This window comes from Equus quagga, chromosome 10 (genome assembly GCF_021613505.1).
Source record: "Equus quagga isolate Etosha38 chromosome 10, UCLA_HA_Equagga_1.0, whole genome shotgun sequence".
Taxonomy (NCBI): Eukaryota; Metazoa; Chordata; class Mammalia; order Perissodactyla; family Equidae; genus Equus; species Equus quagga.
In genome coordinates, this window is record NC_060276.1 from 96,931,330 (window position 1) to 96,951,575 (window position 20,246).

A 20,246-nucleotide genomic window follows, 5' to 3' on the forward strand; every position below is an offset into this window, starting at 1 on the left:
GGCAGTTCAATGAGCCGGTCCAGCCAGACCCTTTATATAGGACACTGCACATACCTGGCCTCCCAGAAGTAGGACGTCCTTAAAGACTGGCAAATCCAGTTTCACCCGCATTTCTCTTTCACTGACAGCCTGCCTTGCACCAAAAATTCATTCTTCTTTTGGAAAATAAGTAATATGGATATGCAGGATGATTTTCTGCAATATTTTACGCTGATTATTTTGTGTCTTTAGTGTGTTTTAGTCTTTTCTAATAAAGGGTTAAATTATAAGCTTAATACAATTTGTTGATCAATTACTTAGTAATCAGTGAGGGTTGTTTCTCCCCGTTTTTGTTACGTAGCTTCCCATGCGTAATTTTCTAGTTGATGCAATAAGAAGGAGAGGGGATACCTAAGAGTAAACACTCTCTCATTGCTATTTTCTCTAAGATCATAACCAATTCAGTTGGACTCATTAGGCTGATTAGTCAAGGTCTTTCTACCCAGTGACTCAATTAAAAGCGTGCAAATCCGAGTCCTGTCAGAATGCTAGTATTGCCGTGCCATTTATGCGTATCCAAAGCCGTGAATAGGAAAAACTAAAGGCATACCTATCTCATCTGTGTCATATTCTTGGTTTTTATATGCTCTATCATTTGAGTCTTTTTCCTCTCTATAGATTAATGCAATATTTTTTGCCAAATTTGATTATTTGATTTGTCTTTTTAGGCTTCTAATTTCTATAAATGATCAAGGAGAAATTAATAAAAATAGATCAACTGTCTTTCTTACTGTAGTGATCCCTAGAAGGTAGTGTAATTGTCTTTCTCTGAAAAGTTTGGGGAGCTGGGAGAAGGGAGAGCTACCTGTCTAAAATGACTTGCATCTTTCCCATTTCCATGTCATTTTTGAGCCATCAGAACCCATTTAAAGCCTGTAATCCTATTTGGGATTTATACATTGTTGTGTTATTATTTTTAAATAATCTATAATATTTAAGATTGTCCTTTTGAGAAAAAATCAGATATAAGTTGACAGATTTTCATATGATGTCTCAGTTTAAATCATTAGTAAATGATCTTGTTTTATTTTGAAGATTTGGCACATCTTTGTCTTTATTAACACTAATGGAGTAAAAAAAAAATGACTCCATCACTGTATACTTTTTGTCTAGATACTGGTCTATTTTTGTTAGTTAGACTCTGAATGTGTAGACATATTTCCTATATACCATATTTATATTAGATATATAGGTATTTTTAAGGAATATATCATAATAATATGTCATAAAGCACATTTTTCTTCCTGAGTTCCTTTGACCTCATAACTCATAAATGGGCCAGTAACCACAACCCATTTGAAACTTTTATATTGAGGAGAGAGAAGTCCTTTAAATCATGGAAGAAAACATTTTGTTTTAAAAACCTAGATATAATGCACCATTTGTTTCAAAACAAGATTGCCTTTATCTCATGCAGTTATGTGGCCCTTCAAGAGACAAATTTTAAGTAGTAAAAAGAATGTGATAACTAAAGTTTCAGAGGAGCCGAAGTTTATTAAAAACTTTATGAGTGATCCCTCTGCCTACTTACATAGCTCTAAATCTCAAAACTGTTTTCACCTTAACTTTAGGTATTACAAATCATAGTTTTGTCCTATAATAATCCTTTTTAAGCAACAACTGAGCTTTCCATTTCTTAATAAAAATAGGTACTTTAGGGCTTTCTTCCATGTCTCTTGATTTCCATTCCCAGAAAATGAGTATACTATATTCTTTTGGGTATATGTCATTAGAAATGAATATGAACAGAGAGAAACAAAGTGAATTAGTATGGCTACAGCACTCCCTTGCTAATGATGCATGAATATCTATAATAATACAAGGTGGTGAAGAACATTTAACAAAAACAAGTTGATTTTCAAAAGGTTAGACAGGATGTGTACACATCAAAATTCAGAAGGATATAAGTATTCAAAGAAGAGTTAATAAAATTCAAATGAAAAGGCAAAATCTGAATACGAGTGGATGAATTTTGCACAAATAAGAAAAAATGAACACGATATTTCCAGTTACACTGATTTTTAATAACTGTCTGAAACTTTTATTAAACCAAACTGGAAGTCATTCAGTGGATATAGTTTATTTATTATAGACCTGCATGACTGTGTCAAAAGGAATGATATATTTTAAGGAGTCGACAGTAAACTAGGCCTCCAAATGTCTGACTCTCTCGATTAAATTTTTGGCAGTTTCTTGTATGTGAAAACGGTGATGCAGCTTTCTGTCTTAAAATTATTATATCTACTAACGCTTTATAATAAGTGAGAATATTCAAAATTTATACAACTAAATTTTATAGAAAATGAGATAAGAGTTTCCCAATGGTGTCAAAGAGTTACTTTGAAATATTTCTATTTCTCATGAAAGTTCACAGGATCATACCTTAGCTTTCTCTATTCAGCTGCTATGCCCCACTTAACTTCTGCTATCTATGATGACTGGATATTATATATCAAGACAATAGGAGGAACTAAATCCTCCAATGGATCAATCTTCAATAAATATATTGAATGTGTGATATTAACCTTTCAGAATTTAATTTACAAAGTGCTGCTGAGTCAGTGCCCACATGTAATTGTAACCGGAAGGCATTTTGGGAATCATAGGCATTCTAATTTACTTTTTTTACAAAAGAAAAAAATAGAAGCAAATTCCTTATTTATCAGTAGTTTAGGATAGCAAGGTTGCAATGTTTTCTCATTCAGATCTTTTCTAAAGTGATAGAATATACCTTTCTGTTTCGTTGATTGGTCTCAGCATGCATAACAGTTTGAACATTTCTAAATGTTCTGGAGAATCTCTTCATGCCATGTCTGAGCATGGAGTGACTAGGAGGTGACAGTTAGTCCACTTATTTCCATGAATTGATACCAACTGATCTAAGACTTATCTATGATAGTCTTGAAAATAATCACAATATGTATATTGATAGAGTATGCCCTATGTGCAGTACAATCGCTAATGTTTCTTTGAAGGGTATTACAGTCAGATTAATAAGGATTTCATCATTAAGGAAGAGAAAAAGCAAAAATGGTTTCTAGAACTAAATAGAAAATTTCAATTATTTGAAAAATTCTGGATTTAAATAGGTGCCACATAACATTCTCCTAAAAGAGATTTCCATTGAAATATAGGTGAAAATGGTTTTTCTCTTGATGTGCTGATGATCATTTATTATGAAGCAAAGCAGTACGTGAATCAATATGTAATCAAAGAATCAGTGACAGACACATGTAGTCAAGTAATGAAAAGCTTAACAAATGAAAAGCCAGAAGACGGTGTGCTGCCCACGTTCTTAGGGTCCTGGTTTAGGCCTGCAGCCCATGCTGGATCTTATTTGTTGAGACACAGCACTCTAGTCTTCAGAGCTGTGTGGTCAGCATTAATTATTATTTAAATAAATCTCGTTTTCACATAAAGTTCAGCTATGCAAAACAAAATTTCATTAGCCACCAACAGCAAAGAATTAGAAATTTGGGTTTTAAATTGTGTTTCAGGAACTTAAATCCAAGGCAGTAGTCAAATGTGAGCTTAGTTTTGGTGCTTTTCTTTATTGTATTTAACTGCTCAGTTAAGTTCCTTGCTATCTATAATCCATAATTACTGTATGTGTAAGGCACTGATATGAATTTAAGACAGTTGAGAGCATCCCAAAGGTAGGTAATAAAGATCAAGGAACTACATGTCGAAAGAGAAGCAGAAGAAGATATGAAGAACTTAGAATCATTTTTCTCTTAAGAGAAAATAATGAGGACAGACATCAAAACCGTTTGGAACCCATGCTGATTTTTTAAATGAAACTCAGATGTTTTCTAAATATTTTAAAGATAAGTCTCATTCTCAAACAACCCCCTTGTTTAAACAAAAATACATACATACATACATTTGTAAGAGAGAAACTACTACTTATCTTCTATCCAACTCTGTCCCTAATAACAAAAAACACTACTCTATAACAATTTATAAAATGCATATAACTAGAAAGAAAGATAATTATACCATTATATAAAAATAGTATAGGAAATATTCTTGTTTCAGATAATGTAGAACTATGTTTACCTCAGGAGTTGAAGCAACTGATGCAAATAAGAAAGAAACACTTATAAACTCAGAAATTTTTATTAAGAACAACAGAGTCACCAGTCTAATGGAATATATGAAAGTCATGGAAAATTTGCTTGACTTGTGTTCTTAACTCTACCAGTTAGTGTTAAACCTCATGTGTCAGTGGAGATTGCACAAATAGCCTGCTGATTCATTTTTCTTTTAAATTGGTGAAATGGTTGGTTTGAAATGGAGATTCAGAATTTGGATTTAGAAAATCTATGGTTAAATCTATGAGTTGTTCTCATCAAACTCTAGCCCAAAATTCTAATATTACTTTAAATGTAAAATTAGAAGTGCATGTAGATTATCATTCCACTAATCATGAAGGAATATGTGTCATGTACTTGGTCAAGATATACACGTTAAACCAAACTTTGTAAAATGTATCATTATGTAATTTAAGCTAATTTGTGTAATACTGTGAATTTGCAGTATCATCAGTAAATGAGACATCTAAATTAAAATTATTTTATTTTTATATTATGTAAGATACAAAAGTGCCAGACCTGAGAAATTACAAAGAAAGCATAAATGGACCAGCTTGTAATTTTACACATCTTTATGTGGATTTAATCTGGGATCCTAAACTCCATTTAATTACATTACTGCAAAAATGAGGATGGTCTTGTCATAAAGGTCGTGCAGTAATAAATGGCTGTGTTAGCATGGTTATCATCAGACCGCCCCCAGAGACCCTGCCACTGAAACCCTCAGCTGACCCCATCAACAGGCAGGTGGCAGTTGATCAATTCAAAACAAAGTTACTGGGAAACTCATTTCAATTACAAGAGTTTCGCTGCTTATAGTGTAGACAGAAGAGAGGAGAGGTCATCTGTCTTTCTGAATTTGCATGCCAAATAGTATTTATTTCTTGGTTTTATAAGCAATAGGGAAAGAGGCATTACTGGCCAAGTCCAAAAGGACTCTGAGCTCCAAATGCCCCTCAATCCTAGCACTTGAATGCCGAGTAGGAAAGTGTAGATGCAGGAGGAGAGGCTGGAGCTCCCTTAGATCTCAGGACATTCTGGAGTTCTATTAAAATGTCAATTCCACCCTCAGTCCTATTCATCTAATACCTTAATTAGCTTAATTTAGCAAGAAACTAGCATCAAAGAAAGGAGCTAATGTTTGGAATTTGGAGGAGAGGGGTGCTTAATAGAAAGGTACATACCAGCTGAAAACACTTTGTCCCTCTTGCACCTCAATCAGTAATTGGGGGAAAGTGTAGGAAAGGTTCCTTTGGTGTGAATACCGCAGATGTAGACGCCCCTGATGCTATCCTATACCTGGTTTTCCAGGAAGCTTAGAATTACATTTTAAAAACCAGTTCTAAAAATTATCCTTTTCTTAGGGTAAAACTAGCCCCACATGACCTTATGACTCTTGGTCTTTCGTTCTTATATCATGGTGCTAATATGTATGTATCTGTTATTATAAAATGCTTCTAACACTTTTTGGAAGAAGATGGTATATAAATAATAGCTTTTTTACTAGACTTATCAACATGCATCTTTTATCCACTTTCAGCACTCTGTCAACTATAAACTGGAATCTGTATAAACGCAACAGAGGTCTTTTCAATATTAGGAAGCTAAAAGAATTATTCTTTTGTATATCTATACCAGCACACTGTCCATGAAGAATCAGTGATGGTGATGACTGAAGATATGCCTTTGGAAATTTCTTATGTGCCTTCTACTTATCTGACTGAGATCACTCATGTCTCACAAGCCCTATCAGAAGTGGAACAACTTCTTAATGCTCCTGACCTCCGCGCTAAAGATTTTGAAGATCTTTTTAAACAAGAGGAGTCTCTGAAGGTAAAAGCAAAGCACTTCCATTCAGATTTTACAAGATGATGGCATTGATCATTTGTGGTGCCAAAAAAATTGACTTAAATATATACAGTGAGGGCATTTTGACTTACACATGGAATTCTTAAAGCACTTTACGGGATGGTTAGCTTTAAGAAATCTGGGGTAGAAAGAGAAATGTAAAGTAGAAGAGGTATTTTATAATATTTAATGTCGAGAGACTTCCTAAAACAAAGGAACACGTAAAAATAATAATTTCACATACATTCACGGCAGAAAGGACTCAGCAAAAAATAAGCTTTGATAGAGAAACGGTTTATTCCCAAACGGTACATTACTTTCCTTTCTTCTCCTATAAAAGGGGGAATTAGATGAGGTTTTAAATTATATATGTTGTATATAGTTTTAGCTATTTTCCACTGATACATATTCAATTTCAAATTAATGTCAGTATCAATACTACAATACATGGAACTTAAATGAATAAAAACCAATAAAATATTTTCTTTAAAATTAGCAATGAAATCTAGCTTTTTTCAAACCACCAACTGCAAGTTTCTGAATTCCAAACTAAGATGCAACATGACGAAGAAATAGGCTTTGAATTTTAGAGGGAAGTATCTGAAGATAAATGAATGTAGCATCAAGAAAATGTACATAATAATGTGTGTCTCAAGATAATTTTTGTGATCATCCATTTCACACTCAAAATGAAATATTATAGTATACCCAGAGCTTGGTATTTTCCAATGCAAATAGCATAAGATTATAGACAGAAGATAAGTTGCTCTCAGCAGCACCTATTAGCTAAAGTATTTTATACCCAAAATGATTTCTTGGGAGCTCATTCTCTATCACACATTTGTCTGCATGCGTATACAAATAGATGAAGCTATTTGTTTTGGAAATCAGAATTGCAATACCTTCAGTGACTAGAGTTTAATACATTATATCAAATAAGCTATAAAATTACAAGCTAAAATAAAATAGGAGATACATAGATCTCTGGAACTACTCCATATGTTCCAGTACAGTGCAATTTCTAATTCTCTTTGAAGTAAAAGTCAGATCAATGATAGGTACAGTGAAAAAGAGAAACCATTCAATTGATAAAGGAAACGTGCCAGCATTCCTGTCATTATTCTCATTAACTAATTTCTCATGATAGCACATTGTATAAGTTCATCATTGTCATTCTACATGTAAATCACCGCTAATGAGCTAATATTCATTTCTTTCCATGTTCATAGACATATGGGTCAGGAGAGCAGTGACCCTAAACTTATTAAGTTGCCAATTGAGTATCTTTGTCTTCATACCTCTTAACCTGGCACACTACGAATGATGGGTCCCTGGCTACACTTGTAGCTAATCATTTGTTCTTCCAGATATGTTTAATAGTAGTATAGCTGACACCAATTGTGATGGTGTTGATTACTGTGGATTGTAAAAAGATATTATTGCAGGTTTAATTTAACTGGATTATTGAATCCTCATTAGATGCAGTTTGGGGCATAATTCCATCTCACTCCCAACAAATCTCCTGCAGCAGGCAAATGGGCTTCCTAACTTCATGGGCTTTTTGAAGGGGGATAGTTTTGATCTCAGTCTTTTCAATGAATATGTATTTCCTCTTAAAGGCATTCATCATTGTCATTATCCAGTAGTAAAAATAGAAAAGCAGCACATAAATTGTACAGCTGCTGGTTAGGAAAGTTTGAAATTAAGTTGTGGGTTGATTTTATTCCTGACAGATTTGCATGAATCAAATTACAGAACTGTAGTAGTATTGCTGTGGTTTAACATACATATTTCTTAAAAGTGTAATACAACACAAATAACGTGTAATAAGTTAAAATAATTACTTTCTGAATAAAATATAACTAATATAGCACAAACAATTTACAAAGAAGTATTGAATTGAAAAGCTACCTAATCATTTTCACAAAAACTAAATAGAAAACACCTGTTTACATATGGAAATCTGCATTTAATGGCTAATACACTAACCAAGGAATAACTAGCAATGAATGAACAAGGTGAGTAATATATGTTCTTATATCAAAGCCAATATTAGCATTGCGAATCAATTGATAGTGTTTGTTTACATGTGAAAAGTTAACAATATTCATTACATAAATGATTGTACCATAATTTTGAAAGAATTTAAATTTTTGAAAACTTCGATCAATATTAGGAATAACTTGCACTTTGTTTTTAAGAAAAAAGGGCAATTGTCTTAATAAAATTTGCTAAAATATAATTACTATGTTAAGTCATCAAATCATGCTTTAAAGTGTCTCATATGAAATTATAAACTTAAAAGAGAGTAGAATGGTGGTTGCCAGGGACTGCGGGGAGGGAGAAAATGGGAATTGCTGTTCAAAGGATATAAAATTTCAGTTATGCAAGGCGAATAGGTTCTAGAATTTGCTGTACAACATTGTGCCTATAAATATCAGTAATGTATTATACACTTAAAAATTTTTTTAAAGGGTAGATCTCACGTTGTGTTTTATTCACAATGAAAAATAATAATAAAGTATGAAGATAGAAATTTTTAAATCACAAGTTTTAAGTTTCCAAAAGTTTTGCCCCTAAGAGCTTTAAATATTTGAAATCTTATCATGAAAGTGGAAATGATTCATTTACGAGGCCCAATGAAAAGGATTTATCCTAATGCCTCCATATACCTGATTTTACCAAAAACTTCAGTTCCATCTGTGCCTGACATACTCTTGGAGCTTTACCCATACCCGCTCTCCACTCAGCGTTCCCTGCGCTCTGACTGGTGGCTCCCAACTGCAAATTCCTGGAACACTTTGCCTTAGAGCTCTCTCTAGTCATCAAAGCCCCTAAGTGTCAGGGAATTAAGGTTCTGCCTTCCCACATCTCCTAACAAACCTCAACCAGTGACAGATGGCTTTCTGTGGATAAACGCCACTGCTCATTTACATCTTTAGTTGGGGTAACTGAGGCATGTTTTATACTCTGACTTGAAGTTCCTGACAGTAAGATTGAGACTCTAGTGTGCACAGTAGAAACTTTCCTCATATTACACTCTACACACTTTACTGGCTTTCTCTCCTATTTCCCCCCTCCTTACCAGTGCTTCCTGGGATCATTCCTAAGTAAATCACTTTCAGGCACATTCTAGTCTTAGGATCTGTTTCTAGGGGAAGCCAACCCAGGATAATTTTGAAAGAAATAATGGCATATATACTGTTTAGTCAGCACTTGCTAACAGAAATCCTGGAAAATATTCCATCAACTTGGTGTGGAACTCCCCAGAGACTATGCTGCTCCCTCACTGAATTCTTTAGTTGTTCAATTAGACCTTGGCATTGATAAAGGTGAATGTTTAGGACAAAAATAAGAGTATGGCTTAGAATAAAGATGACGGCTAAGTTTTATCTTTTACAATAATAAGAATCAATTTTTATACAGTGCCTAGACACTCTTAATAACTTACCTATATTAACTACTTTAATCCTTCCTTCAACTCTATGAAGTATCTAAAATTATTATCCACATTTTATAGATGAAGAAACTGAAGAAATAGAAAGCAAAGTAACTTGACAAAGTTGGCACGGCTAGTAGTGATCGAGCAAGGATTTGATCCCACACAAAGGAGCTCCGGGATCTGATCTGTTAACGAGTATACTATGCCACATTTCATGAGGTTGTTTCTAGAGTACTGTGTTGAGCATAGCAAGGGTGAATTTGGGCAAAAGATAGTGGAATACTGAGGCCTGTCATGCCCAGTTCATAGGAAAAATGTCCTGACTTCTAATTCTCACTGAATCCATGCCAGTTTAAAAAGATTCCATAAATGGAAGGAAGGAGGGAAGGACAGAAGGCGGGAAGAAGGGAAAGCAGGACGGGAGAAAGAAAGGAAGGAAGGAAGGAAGGAAAGAAAGAAGGAAATAAGACAAGAAGAGGAAAAGAAAGAGAAGGAAAGAAAGAAGCAGAGATGCATCATTTTGATTGCCTCTTCTAAACCGATGATAATACGAATGCTCTGGTTGAGGTGGATAAAATGTTCTGTGTTTTTGGTAGCCAAGAGAGTGACAAGTATGGACATATGAAGAAAGCTCACAGATGTTGACAGGACACTTGGTCCCAAGGTAGAGTTTCGATAGGATCAAGAAGTAGAGCCAGCCCTTATTCAACCTCAACAGCACTGGGGAGAGCTTGTTGTGAGCTTAAAAAGTCAAAGACTGTAAAGCAAGGTCGTCCAGTCTTCTTTGACTGGTTCTTCTTTGATCAGCTTTTATGCATGGCCCTTGAGATCTAAAAGAATTGTTAGGACAAGCTGCTAATCTAAGCAGTGAGGATTCATTCAGTCAAAAATATTTATTAAGCTATTACTATGTGCCAGGCATGACTCTCAATGCTTAAACAACAGTGAAGAAAACCCATGGACCCTGCCCTCATACAGCTTTTATTATAGCGGTGGGAGGCAGAATATAAGCAAACAAATAAGTAAATATTGTCTATTTAAAACTGATACATTATGAAAAAAAAGGAAAACAGAGTCGGGTAAGAGGGTATAAGACTACTGAATGGGCAGGAATAGGAATGGCAAGAGGTAAGATTTCAATTTTAAGTAGAGTGGCAGAACATTTGAGCAAAGATATGAAGAAGGTAAGGTAGTCAGCCTTGCGGTCCCCCTTGCTTTCTGGGCATAATGAACAGTCAATGCAAAGGCCCACATATTGGGAGCATGCCTAATGTGATCAGTGGACATCAGGAAGGCCAGTGTGGTTGCAGCAGAAGGAGCCAGGGGAGGGTACTAGGGCATGAGGTTAAAGGGGCTGTAGGGGTCCAGCTTCTGGAGTGCCTGGTGGACCATTGTAATGACTACCTTTTGCTCTGAGTGAGGTAGCAGCCATGTAGATTTTTGAGGAGATGAGTGACATGATCTGATTTATGTTTTAAGAGGATCACACTGGCTGCCCGGTAGAGAGTAGAACTGTAGGGAATCAAGAGTAAAAGAAAGGAGAACAGTTGGAGAAGAGATGCCAATAGCTTGGACTAGGGTGATAAGAGATTTTCAGATTCTGGAAATGTTTTCAAATTGGAGCTAGTCGATTTATGTCCATCTTCACAAAGAAACTTGAGCATGAGTGTATAAAGACTCATTCTCAGCAGATATGGGGCTCAGTTGGGAGAATTTAGGTGTTCTCTGAACTTGGCAGAGGATCCCTTAAGGGATGTAGAATTTCTTCTCATTGGTATTTTTGTATTCCATATTCCAGTCTTTCCTTGAAGCGGGGGCAAAAGTAGTGGCAACTGAGATCTTGTCACCTTGGTCAAGTTCTTTCTCCTTCGGAATCAATTTAATCACATTTCAGCACAGATTTAATAATGCCAGTCATTTGAGTGAAGACAAAACTAACGCCATGATCAAACTGTTTTTCTATTCTGGTGTTAGGTAAATTAAATAATGGGGGATATCATATGTACAAATCTGAACAAAATGTCTGAAGGAAAATAAAAGAATGAATGTTTCTGTGCACGTTGTGATGTAGGGTCATGCTAGATAAAGGGTTAGATTTTTCACCAATTTAATAATATTCCAACAAAAAGGTATTGCAATTATTCTAAATTAAATAAACATGGATTGTATAAAATGTCAAAGCAAAATTTGATTACAAATGCTTTTTGCATTCTACCTAAATTTTCTAATAGAATAGTTCGGGGCGTGGAAAAATGTGAGTTTTATTAATATATTCCCACATTATAAGAACTGATCTTTTGGACTATATATAACATTTTGAATAATTTAATCATTTAGTGAGTTCTCTGAGGAGAATCAAGTTTTTCACCTAGCACATTTATTCAGTTATAATTCCTTTTATCAACTGTTTTTATGATTTGGAATTTATTTGTTCCATTTGCTATTTATATTTGTGAATTTCTTTACAAATATTAGTCTATCCACTACAATTTAGATCCTTCTTAAGTCATTTTTATAGTGCCTCATTTTTCATTTCTCTTATAGTGAAGAGATTATAGATATTTACTGCATTATGGCCATGCCCAGTTCATACTTATATGTGCTTTGGTACAATTTTCCTTTGTATTTTATACATGTCTCTCTTTTATAGGAAATTATTCATTCTTTTCTCCCTGTATTATTTTATCAGGCCCAGCAGTTGTCCTGCTTTGATTCCTGTGCTGCAATTTACTCTCATCTCTGCTAAAATGTACTTTAAGAACTCACTCCTACTCCTTCCATTCTCCCAGCAAGACTATTTTGATAATCCCCATCCTATAAATTCTGGAAGTCAGAAACTTTCACATTAAAACTCACAATTCATGGGGCCGACCCAGTGGTGTAGTGGTTAAGGCCAGCGTGCTCCGCTTTGGTGGCCCAGGTTCGCACGCCCAGATCCCGGGCATGTTCCTACCCCACTCATCAAGCCACGCTGTGGCAGCGACGCACATACAAAATAGAGGAAGACTGACACAGATGTTAGCTCAGGGTGAATCTTCCTCAAGCAAAAACAGAGGAAGATTGGCAACAGATGTTAGCTCAGAGAAAATTTTCCTCTCACACACACAAAAACCCTTACAATTCATGGGGCTGTTAGAAATTTTGAGGCTGCAATTAAGTTCTGGGGAGGTTTTCCTTCTATTCATGAACTAGTCAGGCTGTTCTTTGACCAATTATGATGTCATTTTTTGACCTATAATCTATAATTACTGATTCATTATTTATTCAAAGACAATGCATCATCCTGTGGAGAATGTTTTGACCAAAATATATAGTTGTATTTAGGAAGTGTTTTTCACAATGTGGACCATAAACCATGCAGAAAAAATCAAAAGGGCAACCTACCACGGAGCCACTAAAAATAACTTTAAAAAATTTCTGTAGAAGCTCAGAAAAATCTAATTAATAAGTACTTTAATGCCTTTTGATTGAGCACTCTTCCCAATGTGATATGTCATTAACGCAGTGCCTGGTAGCTGGGTGGGACATAAAGAGGATAAGAATGAGATTTATATAGGGTGTTGCCTTGATCTGTCAGATAAAGACAAATTCCAGAGAGTCAAAATGACCTGGAGTTTGAGTCTTTGGTACTCCAATTTCTCTTTTTCAATTTTAAGATAGATCTACTCCCCAACAGCTGCTGTCACAACAGCTACTAAGGGGTTTCTCTAATCCTTTTTTCTTAGAAATGAAGGTTGTGTGCTCTTCTGTTAACCAAGTTACAGTGTCTCAAGGCATTTTTGTTAGCTAAAACTTCTTAAAGCTATTATTTTCACCTTCCCCAAATGTGAAAATGACAGTATGGAGTTTTGTGAATCTAAACATACATACACATGCATTTAAGTGTATGTATACACATTTAACTGCAGTGCTCCATTTATTAAGATGGTGATACTAAGCGACAGCAAAAGAGATGATCTGCACCATTTGCAGTGGTTTGCAAACGAGCCATCTACTTCTGACCTATTCCCTATGGCGACCAACATGCATCAGACACACAACCATTAGGAAGAAAAATAGTGTCTTGTTTTTCTTGTTCACCACTGTATCTCCAACTCCTAGAACAGTACCTAGCACTTAATAGGCACTCAATGTACATCTGTTGAATGAGTGACAATCTGGTAAATCCAGATATGGCTTCTGATAGAAGAGGAGAGAGTAATGTTAAACTATCGGAGCCAAGAATAAAAAAGGGAACAAAATTACCTTCTTTTACATTATATCATAACTCATTGAGTTCAATTGTGCAGACGTGTGAATTCTAACAGTTTACACATATATACCAGGATGGAGCCATTTGCTCTATGTTTGTACATACTGAATTGTAAACCAATCATTTATGAAAGTGTGCAGCAGGAAACCCATATGTAATTCAAATAATAGTAAATATTTTTCCCATTCACTGAGCTTGCATTATATGGTTATAACAAGCAATAGGCTAGAGAGGTTAGCAAAGCCCTGGTTTTGAACGTAAAAGACTTAGATTTAGACACCGAATCTGACTCTTAATAGCTATGTGCTTGGGGAAGTCCACTAAAATTTCTAAGTCTCAGATTTTTCACCTTTGAATTAGATCGATGATAATAGCTGTCTCAGACTCCTCAGCAGTACTATTGTGAAGATTAAGTAAAATTATGTAGTATTATGTACAAAAATTCTTGTAAAAATATGTAATTATATAAATTTTCAAATTGGTAAAACCTATATTACTTCAGCAGATATCCAAAATCTTTAAAATTATTGTAAATTAAATTTCCACATAAAGAATCCTAAAAACAAATTGCCTTTAAGAATGTGGTAAACCTTATAAAATTGCATATTTATAAATAAAAAGACTTTAAATAAAACGTTAACAGCAGCATAAAATATACATAAAGTTATTTCTAGATTTGGGAAATAGCCTAAAATCAAAAGAAAAAGTTCAAGGTGAAAGAAGAGAGTGTACGTAGGCTAAAAAATATTTGTTTTCAACTAAAACTTCTGTTAGACAATCTTATATACTTTCATTCATATTCTTTTATTGTATTTCCAAAGCTAAGTATTACTTATTCAAGATAAAATTTTCCATTCTTCTACTGATTTTAGGTGCCAAATAATTTAGTTTTTCTCTTGAAGTACAGAAATGTAAACTCTAAATCATTCCAAGTTCCCATAGACTCTGGCTTTCACCAAGAATAGGATGCTGTTTTCTAGTTTGTTTGTTTTGTTGTTTTGTTTTGTTTGGAGTTTTGTTTTTTAATGAAATATGCCGAATTCCCCTTTTTCCAAATTCTATTTCAGTAATTTAAAATCCTTTCTTCTGAGTTCAGAATGATGACAAACTCTTTAAAAGCATTGAAACTCTAAGTGAAGAACGATTTGATCAGTGGTGATTTTTTCCTTGGAGTTTTGAAATTTGTTTTCTTATTGTTTTTCCTTTGCTATTTAAAAAAGCTACTCTATATTCATTTTCCTGCTTAAATTGGTAACCATGAGCGTGTTAATATTATAATAACATTCAGTTGAACCTTATGAATTGACATTATGTAAGTGAAAATGTTCAGATACTGGCAATTGCATACAGTTCAATCAAATACAATGACTTTTACCCAATTCTGCTTCTTTCTGAATCCTAATGCATATTATTAAACATTCAAGGAAAAAATCAAGAACTTTGTATTGTAAATCACATATAATTAATGGACACCAATTAATTACCAATTCCAAAATTTAATTTGCAAAATCTTAGGCAAAAGATTAAACGATGTTCTCATCATTAGGGAAATCTACGAGGCTTCCAAAAAGGTAAGAAAATGCGGTAAAGTGTTAGGGTCCTGCTCCCATATTGTGTTTTTTGTTTTGTTTTGCTTTGCTTTGTTTTTTGTTATTTTTCTTAAATTTATGCCTTTAGGTTCAGAACAATTATATGGAACAATGGTTTTGCTTTTCTACCCCTCACGTAAAACACTGTGATGGAAAGCATGTTCTCCCGCATCACCAGCACTAATCCTTTATAACCTGGGTGAAATATTACCTATTTTTCCAAAATAATGTACTGTCATTTGTATTAATTTGTACAGATTTAATTACATTCTGTCTTGTATAGTAGTTATCGATGAATTTGTTCGATCACTCATACTGAATTTTCAGCTCTTTATCAAAATAATAAGATGCTCATGATAACATATTTATACAGGATAAAAGAGTATAAAGTAGGGGCTGGCCCCGTGGCCGAGTGGTTAAGTTCGCGCGCTCCGCTGCAGGTGGCCCAGCGTTTCGTTGGTTCGAATCCTGGGCTCGGACATGGCACTGCTCATCAAGCCACGCTGAGGCAGCATCCCACATGCCACAACTAGAGGGACCCACACCGAAGAATATACAACTATGTACTGGGGGGCTTTGGGGAGAAAAAGGAAAAAAATAAAATCTTTAAAAAAAAAAAGAGAGTATAAAGTGAAAAAAAAAAGAAAAGCATCCTGTCCACATTTTCCAATCCCATTTCTTAGTGGTAATTAGTTTTTTAGGTTTCTCTGGATTGCTGTATTGCCTTAGAATTTTTCTCCATAAAACCTACCTTTCCTTCCTCTGCTCAGTCACATGAGACTTAAAAGCATGTCCTGGTTCTAAAAAACTTAGAAACATAGAATGCCATATGTCTAATTGTTAATGAAGAGAAAAGCATTTGTTTCTACACAACTCTTTTTTGCTATGTGCAAAAGCCAATTTTTCTATCAAGATTTTCTGTAAAATGATTTAGACAATGTGCACAACTTAATACAAAATGTGCTTATCACAAAATGACTTGTGAAATCATTTTCAGTTTAGTTGGTGCGGATGGACTAGAATCGCCTTTGAGGAACATTTGGAGCAGTGAAGTGCAGGTCTTTGTTCTTTTCTTTTTGTTCTTGTTGATGCTCTATGGCATTTGGGAAATTTGGGCGGACGTAATTTTGAATGAAGGCCTTTGTCTGTTGTTAGGTATCTGAGGTACTATGATGAAACCATGAAGAAATGTAGCCAGGAAATGCAGGTGGATTGTTATTCCACTATTTACTCTAACAGCTAAATAACCAGTAAAAGTAAAATAGGATAAACAGGGAGGTATCTGAAAAACTCACAACGTCTGTTCGGGCCTGAACGCATATTTGCAGTGGTTCAAGAACAATGTAACAAATCTTGAAGGTTCAGCGATTCCATCCAAGTTGGATTTTCATAAGCAAGTTTTAAGATTCCGAGCGTCAACTCAACTTTTCAATTCAAATCAGCAAATATGTATTAAGGCCCAAAGACTGTGCTTAACTCTCTAAAAGACAAGTATAAGACATGATCCCTGCACTCTGGTAATTTGTAACATTAATTGAATACACGTCATAGATATAGAAACAAGTTAGAAAGTAATAAAGGTGGGAAGGACATAATATAGCCAACATATACAGTGTATAAGGTATGAGTGTAACTGCATTCATGAAGAAGAGAAAGCAATGTAGAAAGCAGACACTGAGAATAATTTTACAGAGGAGAAAGCCTTTGTATATTCGGACTTTGAATGTAATTGGAATTTGAACAATATTAATAGCTAACATTTCTTCATTATGTGCCTGGACATGTTCTAAATTCTTTACTTGTGATAACTCGTATGTTGATCACGACAACCCTATGAGGAAGGCACTATTATTATACCCATATTCAGATAGAGAAACCGAGGTACAGAGCAATTGAACAACTTGTTCACGTGAGATAGTTTGTCAGTAGCACAGCTGGAGTTCTCCCCTGGGTGTTCTAGCTCCAGTCACTGCTCTTAACCACTATACCATGTAGCTTCTTGATGCAGAAAAGGTTCTCAAAGTTAGAGAAACAATGTTAGTAAAGGTAAAAAGTTCTATCAAAGAGATGTGTCTGAAGGATAACAAAAAGATTATCCTTCCCAAACCAAAGTGTCTTTGTTGGCAAAGCATTGGGAGATCAAGTTGGATAAAAACTGTGGATCCAGCTTTTTTTTTTTTTTGGTATAAAATGCAAAAAAGATGGGCTTGAAATCATCCCAAAAGGCACAAGTAATCATTGAAGGATTTTGGTCAGGGAGAAACCTAAAAGTGGCATTATCAGTTGGAGATGGGAAAAACAGAAGAGGTGAAAATACATTAAGGAAATATTTATGTTCAGCCTTGCTGGGCCAACTTAGATAATCTACCCTACAGCATGGTGACTATAGAAGGTCATAATGCTGTATTGTATACTTGGGATTTGCTAAAAGAGTTGATCTTAAGCATTCTCACCACCACACACACAAAAAAGGAGTAACTATTTGAGATGATGGATATATTAATTGGCTTGATTGTGGTACTCATTTCACAATGTATACTTATATCAAAACATCACATTGTACACCTTAAATATATATGATTTTCATTTGTCACATCTACCTCAATAAAGCTAGAAAGGGAATACAAAAAATGAAAAAATAAAACTTCTGGGAAAAAAAAAGAAAGAAAAACAAACCTTACCCTTAGTTAAGGTAATTGTGCCAGGACTCACATTATTAAATTTCCCTGAGGGGATCCCCAACATCCTAGACACCCACTTTCATCTGTTGGAGAAACATTTTGAGGGCTGGATTTCCAGACATTATGTTTCTATCTGGCTAGTTGAACTCTCTTATTGGTTAAGGAAGGGTTTTCTGGGAAGTATATATAATCCCACCATAGCAACAAAACCAAGAATCTCTGACTGAGTTTCCACCAACCTGTAGGCTGGAATTTTCTCTCTGCACTTCTTTTTGCTCCTATTTCTGTTAGCCCAGAAACACTTTGCTATAGCCTTAAGCAGAGTCAATCATTAAACAGCTGAGTCCCTACATCTGCTGGATGCCCCCTCTGTTCAGCACTATCAGCAGAGAATCTATGATACCATCTTGACATCTTGCTTATCCTCTTTTCTACCTACACCAAATAAGATACATTTGTGTCAAGATGATATTTAGGTGTGGAAGTAGCTGAGAATGTCCACCAAAGCAGGGTTAGAGGAAAGAGGGCTGGGAAAGGAGCATAGGGAAAAACCCATATTTTGTGAGCAAGTGTGGAAGAAGAGCTAACAAATTACCTTCAGTGATTTCCGAATTCATGTCTCTAATCAAGATTGTCTCCTGAACTCTGATTTAAATCTACCCTACTGTCTCTTTGATATTCGCATGGATGTCTAATAAGCATCTTAAACTTAACACATCAAAACATTTATACTAACCCTTGTACCCTCACCTGATCCTCCTGAAATTTTCCACATTATATATAATGGCAGTTCCATTCTTCCAGTTGTTCATGCCAAAATTCGTAGTGTTATCCTTGAATCCTCTCTCTACCAACCCACATGCAATTTGCCACCAAATCCTATAGGCTCTACCTTTAGAATGTATCCAGAATTTGACTCCTCTAGCACTCTGATCCAAACCACCATCTCCAGCATAGAAAATTAAAAGAATTCAGATCATATGACTCCTCTACTCAACACCCTGAAGGCTCTTCTCCCCCCTCAGAATGAGCAGGAAAGTCCGTTTTATGCCCACAAGGCCCTCCATGAGTTGGCCACTCCATTCTTTCCATCATATTCCTCTGGCACTCTCTGGCTCAGGTACTATACCCATAACATACCCATCCATACCCATCCATAAACACCTCCTTCCTGTCCTTTGGTACACTCCAGGTCCCTCCAGGTACACTCCAGTGTCAAGGCCCTTGTACTTGCATTATCTGCCTGGAATGTTTTTCCCTGATTCTTCTTCACGTGGTTAATTCCTTCTTTTTCTTGCAGGTCTTTACTTAAAAATCGCCTTTTCAGTAAGGTATTCTCTGACCTCCCTAACTAAAATTCCACCCTTCACTCATATCCTCTTTCCTTGCTTTGGTTTGCTCCTTAACATTTATCACCCTCTAATGGACTGTGCAATTTACTCATTTATCCTGTTTGTTTAGTTTCTTCTCCAGTAGAAGGTGAGATTCATGAGAAGAGGACTCTGTCTTTCTGGCTCACTGCTATATCTCCAGTATATAGAATGTGCCTGGCATATGGTAGGCTTTCAACAGATATTTGTTGGCTTAGTGAATGAAGCAGAGATACAGCTCTAAGAGAAGTAGAGAGAAACCCAGGACATAGCAAAACCAGGTAAGACTAAGGAGGCAAGGGCTGTGTGATGAAGGCTATGCTTAACAGCACTGAATGCTGCAGAGGGAAAAGATGCAGTGAAGAAGCTATCAGTGAACCAATAAATAGACATTTACTTCAGAGAGTAAATATGGTAAAAACTGTGAATTACAGGTGTTTATAGCCATTTGCTCATGAGTCATTTTGAGAAATGAAAACTGAGGAATCACTAGAAAGAAATTTTATAATTTTTTTAAATGAAATTTAATGTACTTCAAACCAGAATATCATTGAAATATGGAAGTCACTTTTAGGGGAAAATACACTAGTCAATTCCTTATTGTCTTATATCTCTGAAACAATATTGTTTCAATTTTAAGATAGCTTTTTTCTCATTGAAAGATTTTTTATTAGGGGAGCACTGGCAAAATTTGAAGTAAATATTTTATAAATATTTTATTTCAAACTTTGAAGAAGACTATACACATCCCACAATCAGCATATTATTGAAAATCCTACATTGGTAAGTTTTAAACTCACAAAGGTGTATTTGAGCTTACTCCTTGGTATAAAACAGGACTAAAGACATCTATAAATTATAGACATACTCATGTTTTAATTGTGTGCTAAAGTTTAAGCAAGTGCTTAACTGCATTTTATGTTTTGTATCT

General features: G+C 35.1%; 1 protein-coding gene across 9 annotated transcripts in view; it reads left to right on the forward strand.

Moving 5' to 3' along the window:
- Positions 1 to 20,246, forward strand: part of DMD (dystrophin) — a 2,273,580-nt gene that overhangs the window by 1,154,335 nt on the left and 1,098,999 nt on the right. For all 9 annotated transcript variants that reach the window (XM_046672830.1, XM_046672828.1, XM_046672833.1 and 6 more), the window contains one exon: positions 5,772 to 5,966. In XM_046672830.1, coding sequence (XP_046528786.1) covers positions 5,772 to 5,966 — 195 coding nt within the window. The remainder of the gene's footprint in view (positions 1 to 5,771; positions 5,967 to 20,246) is intronic.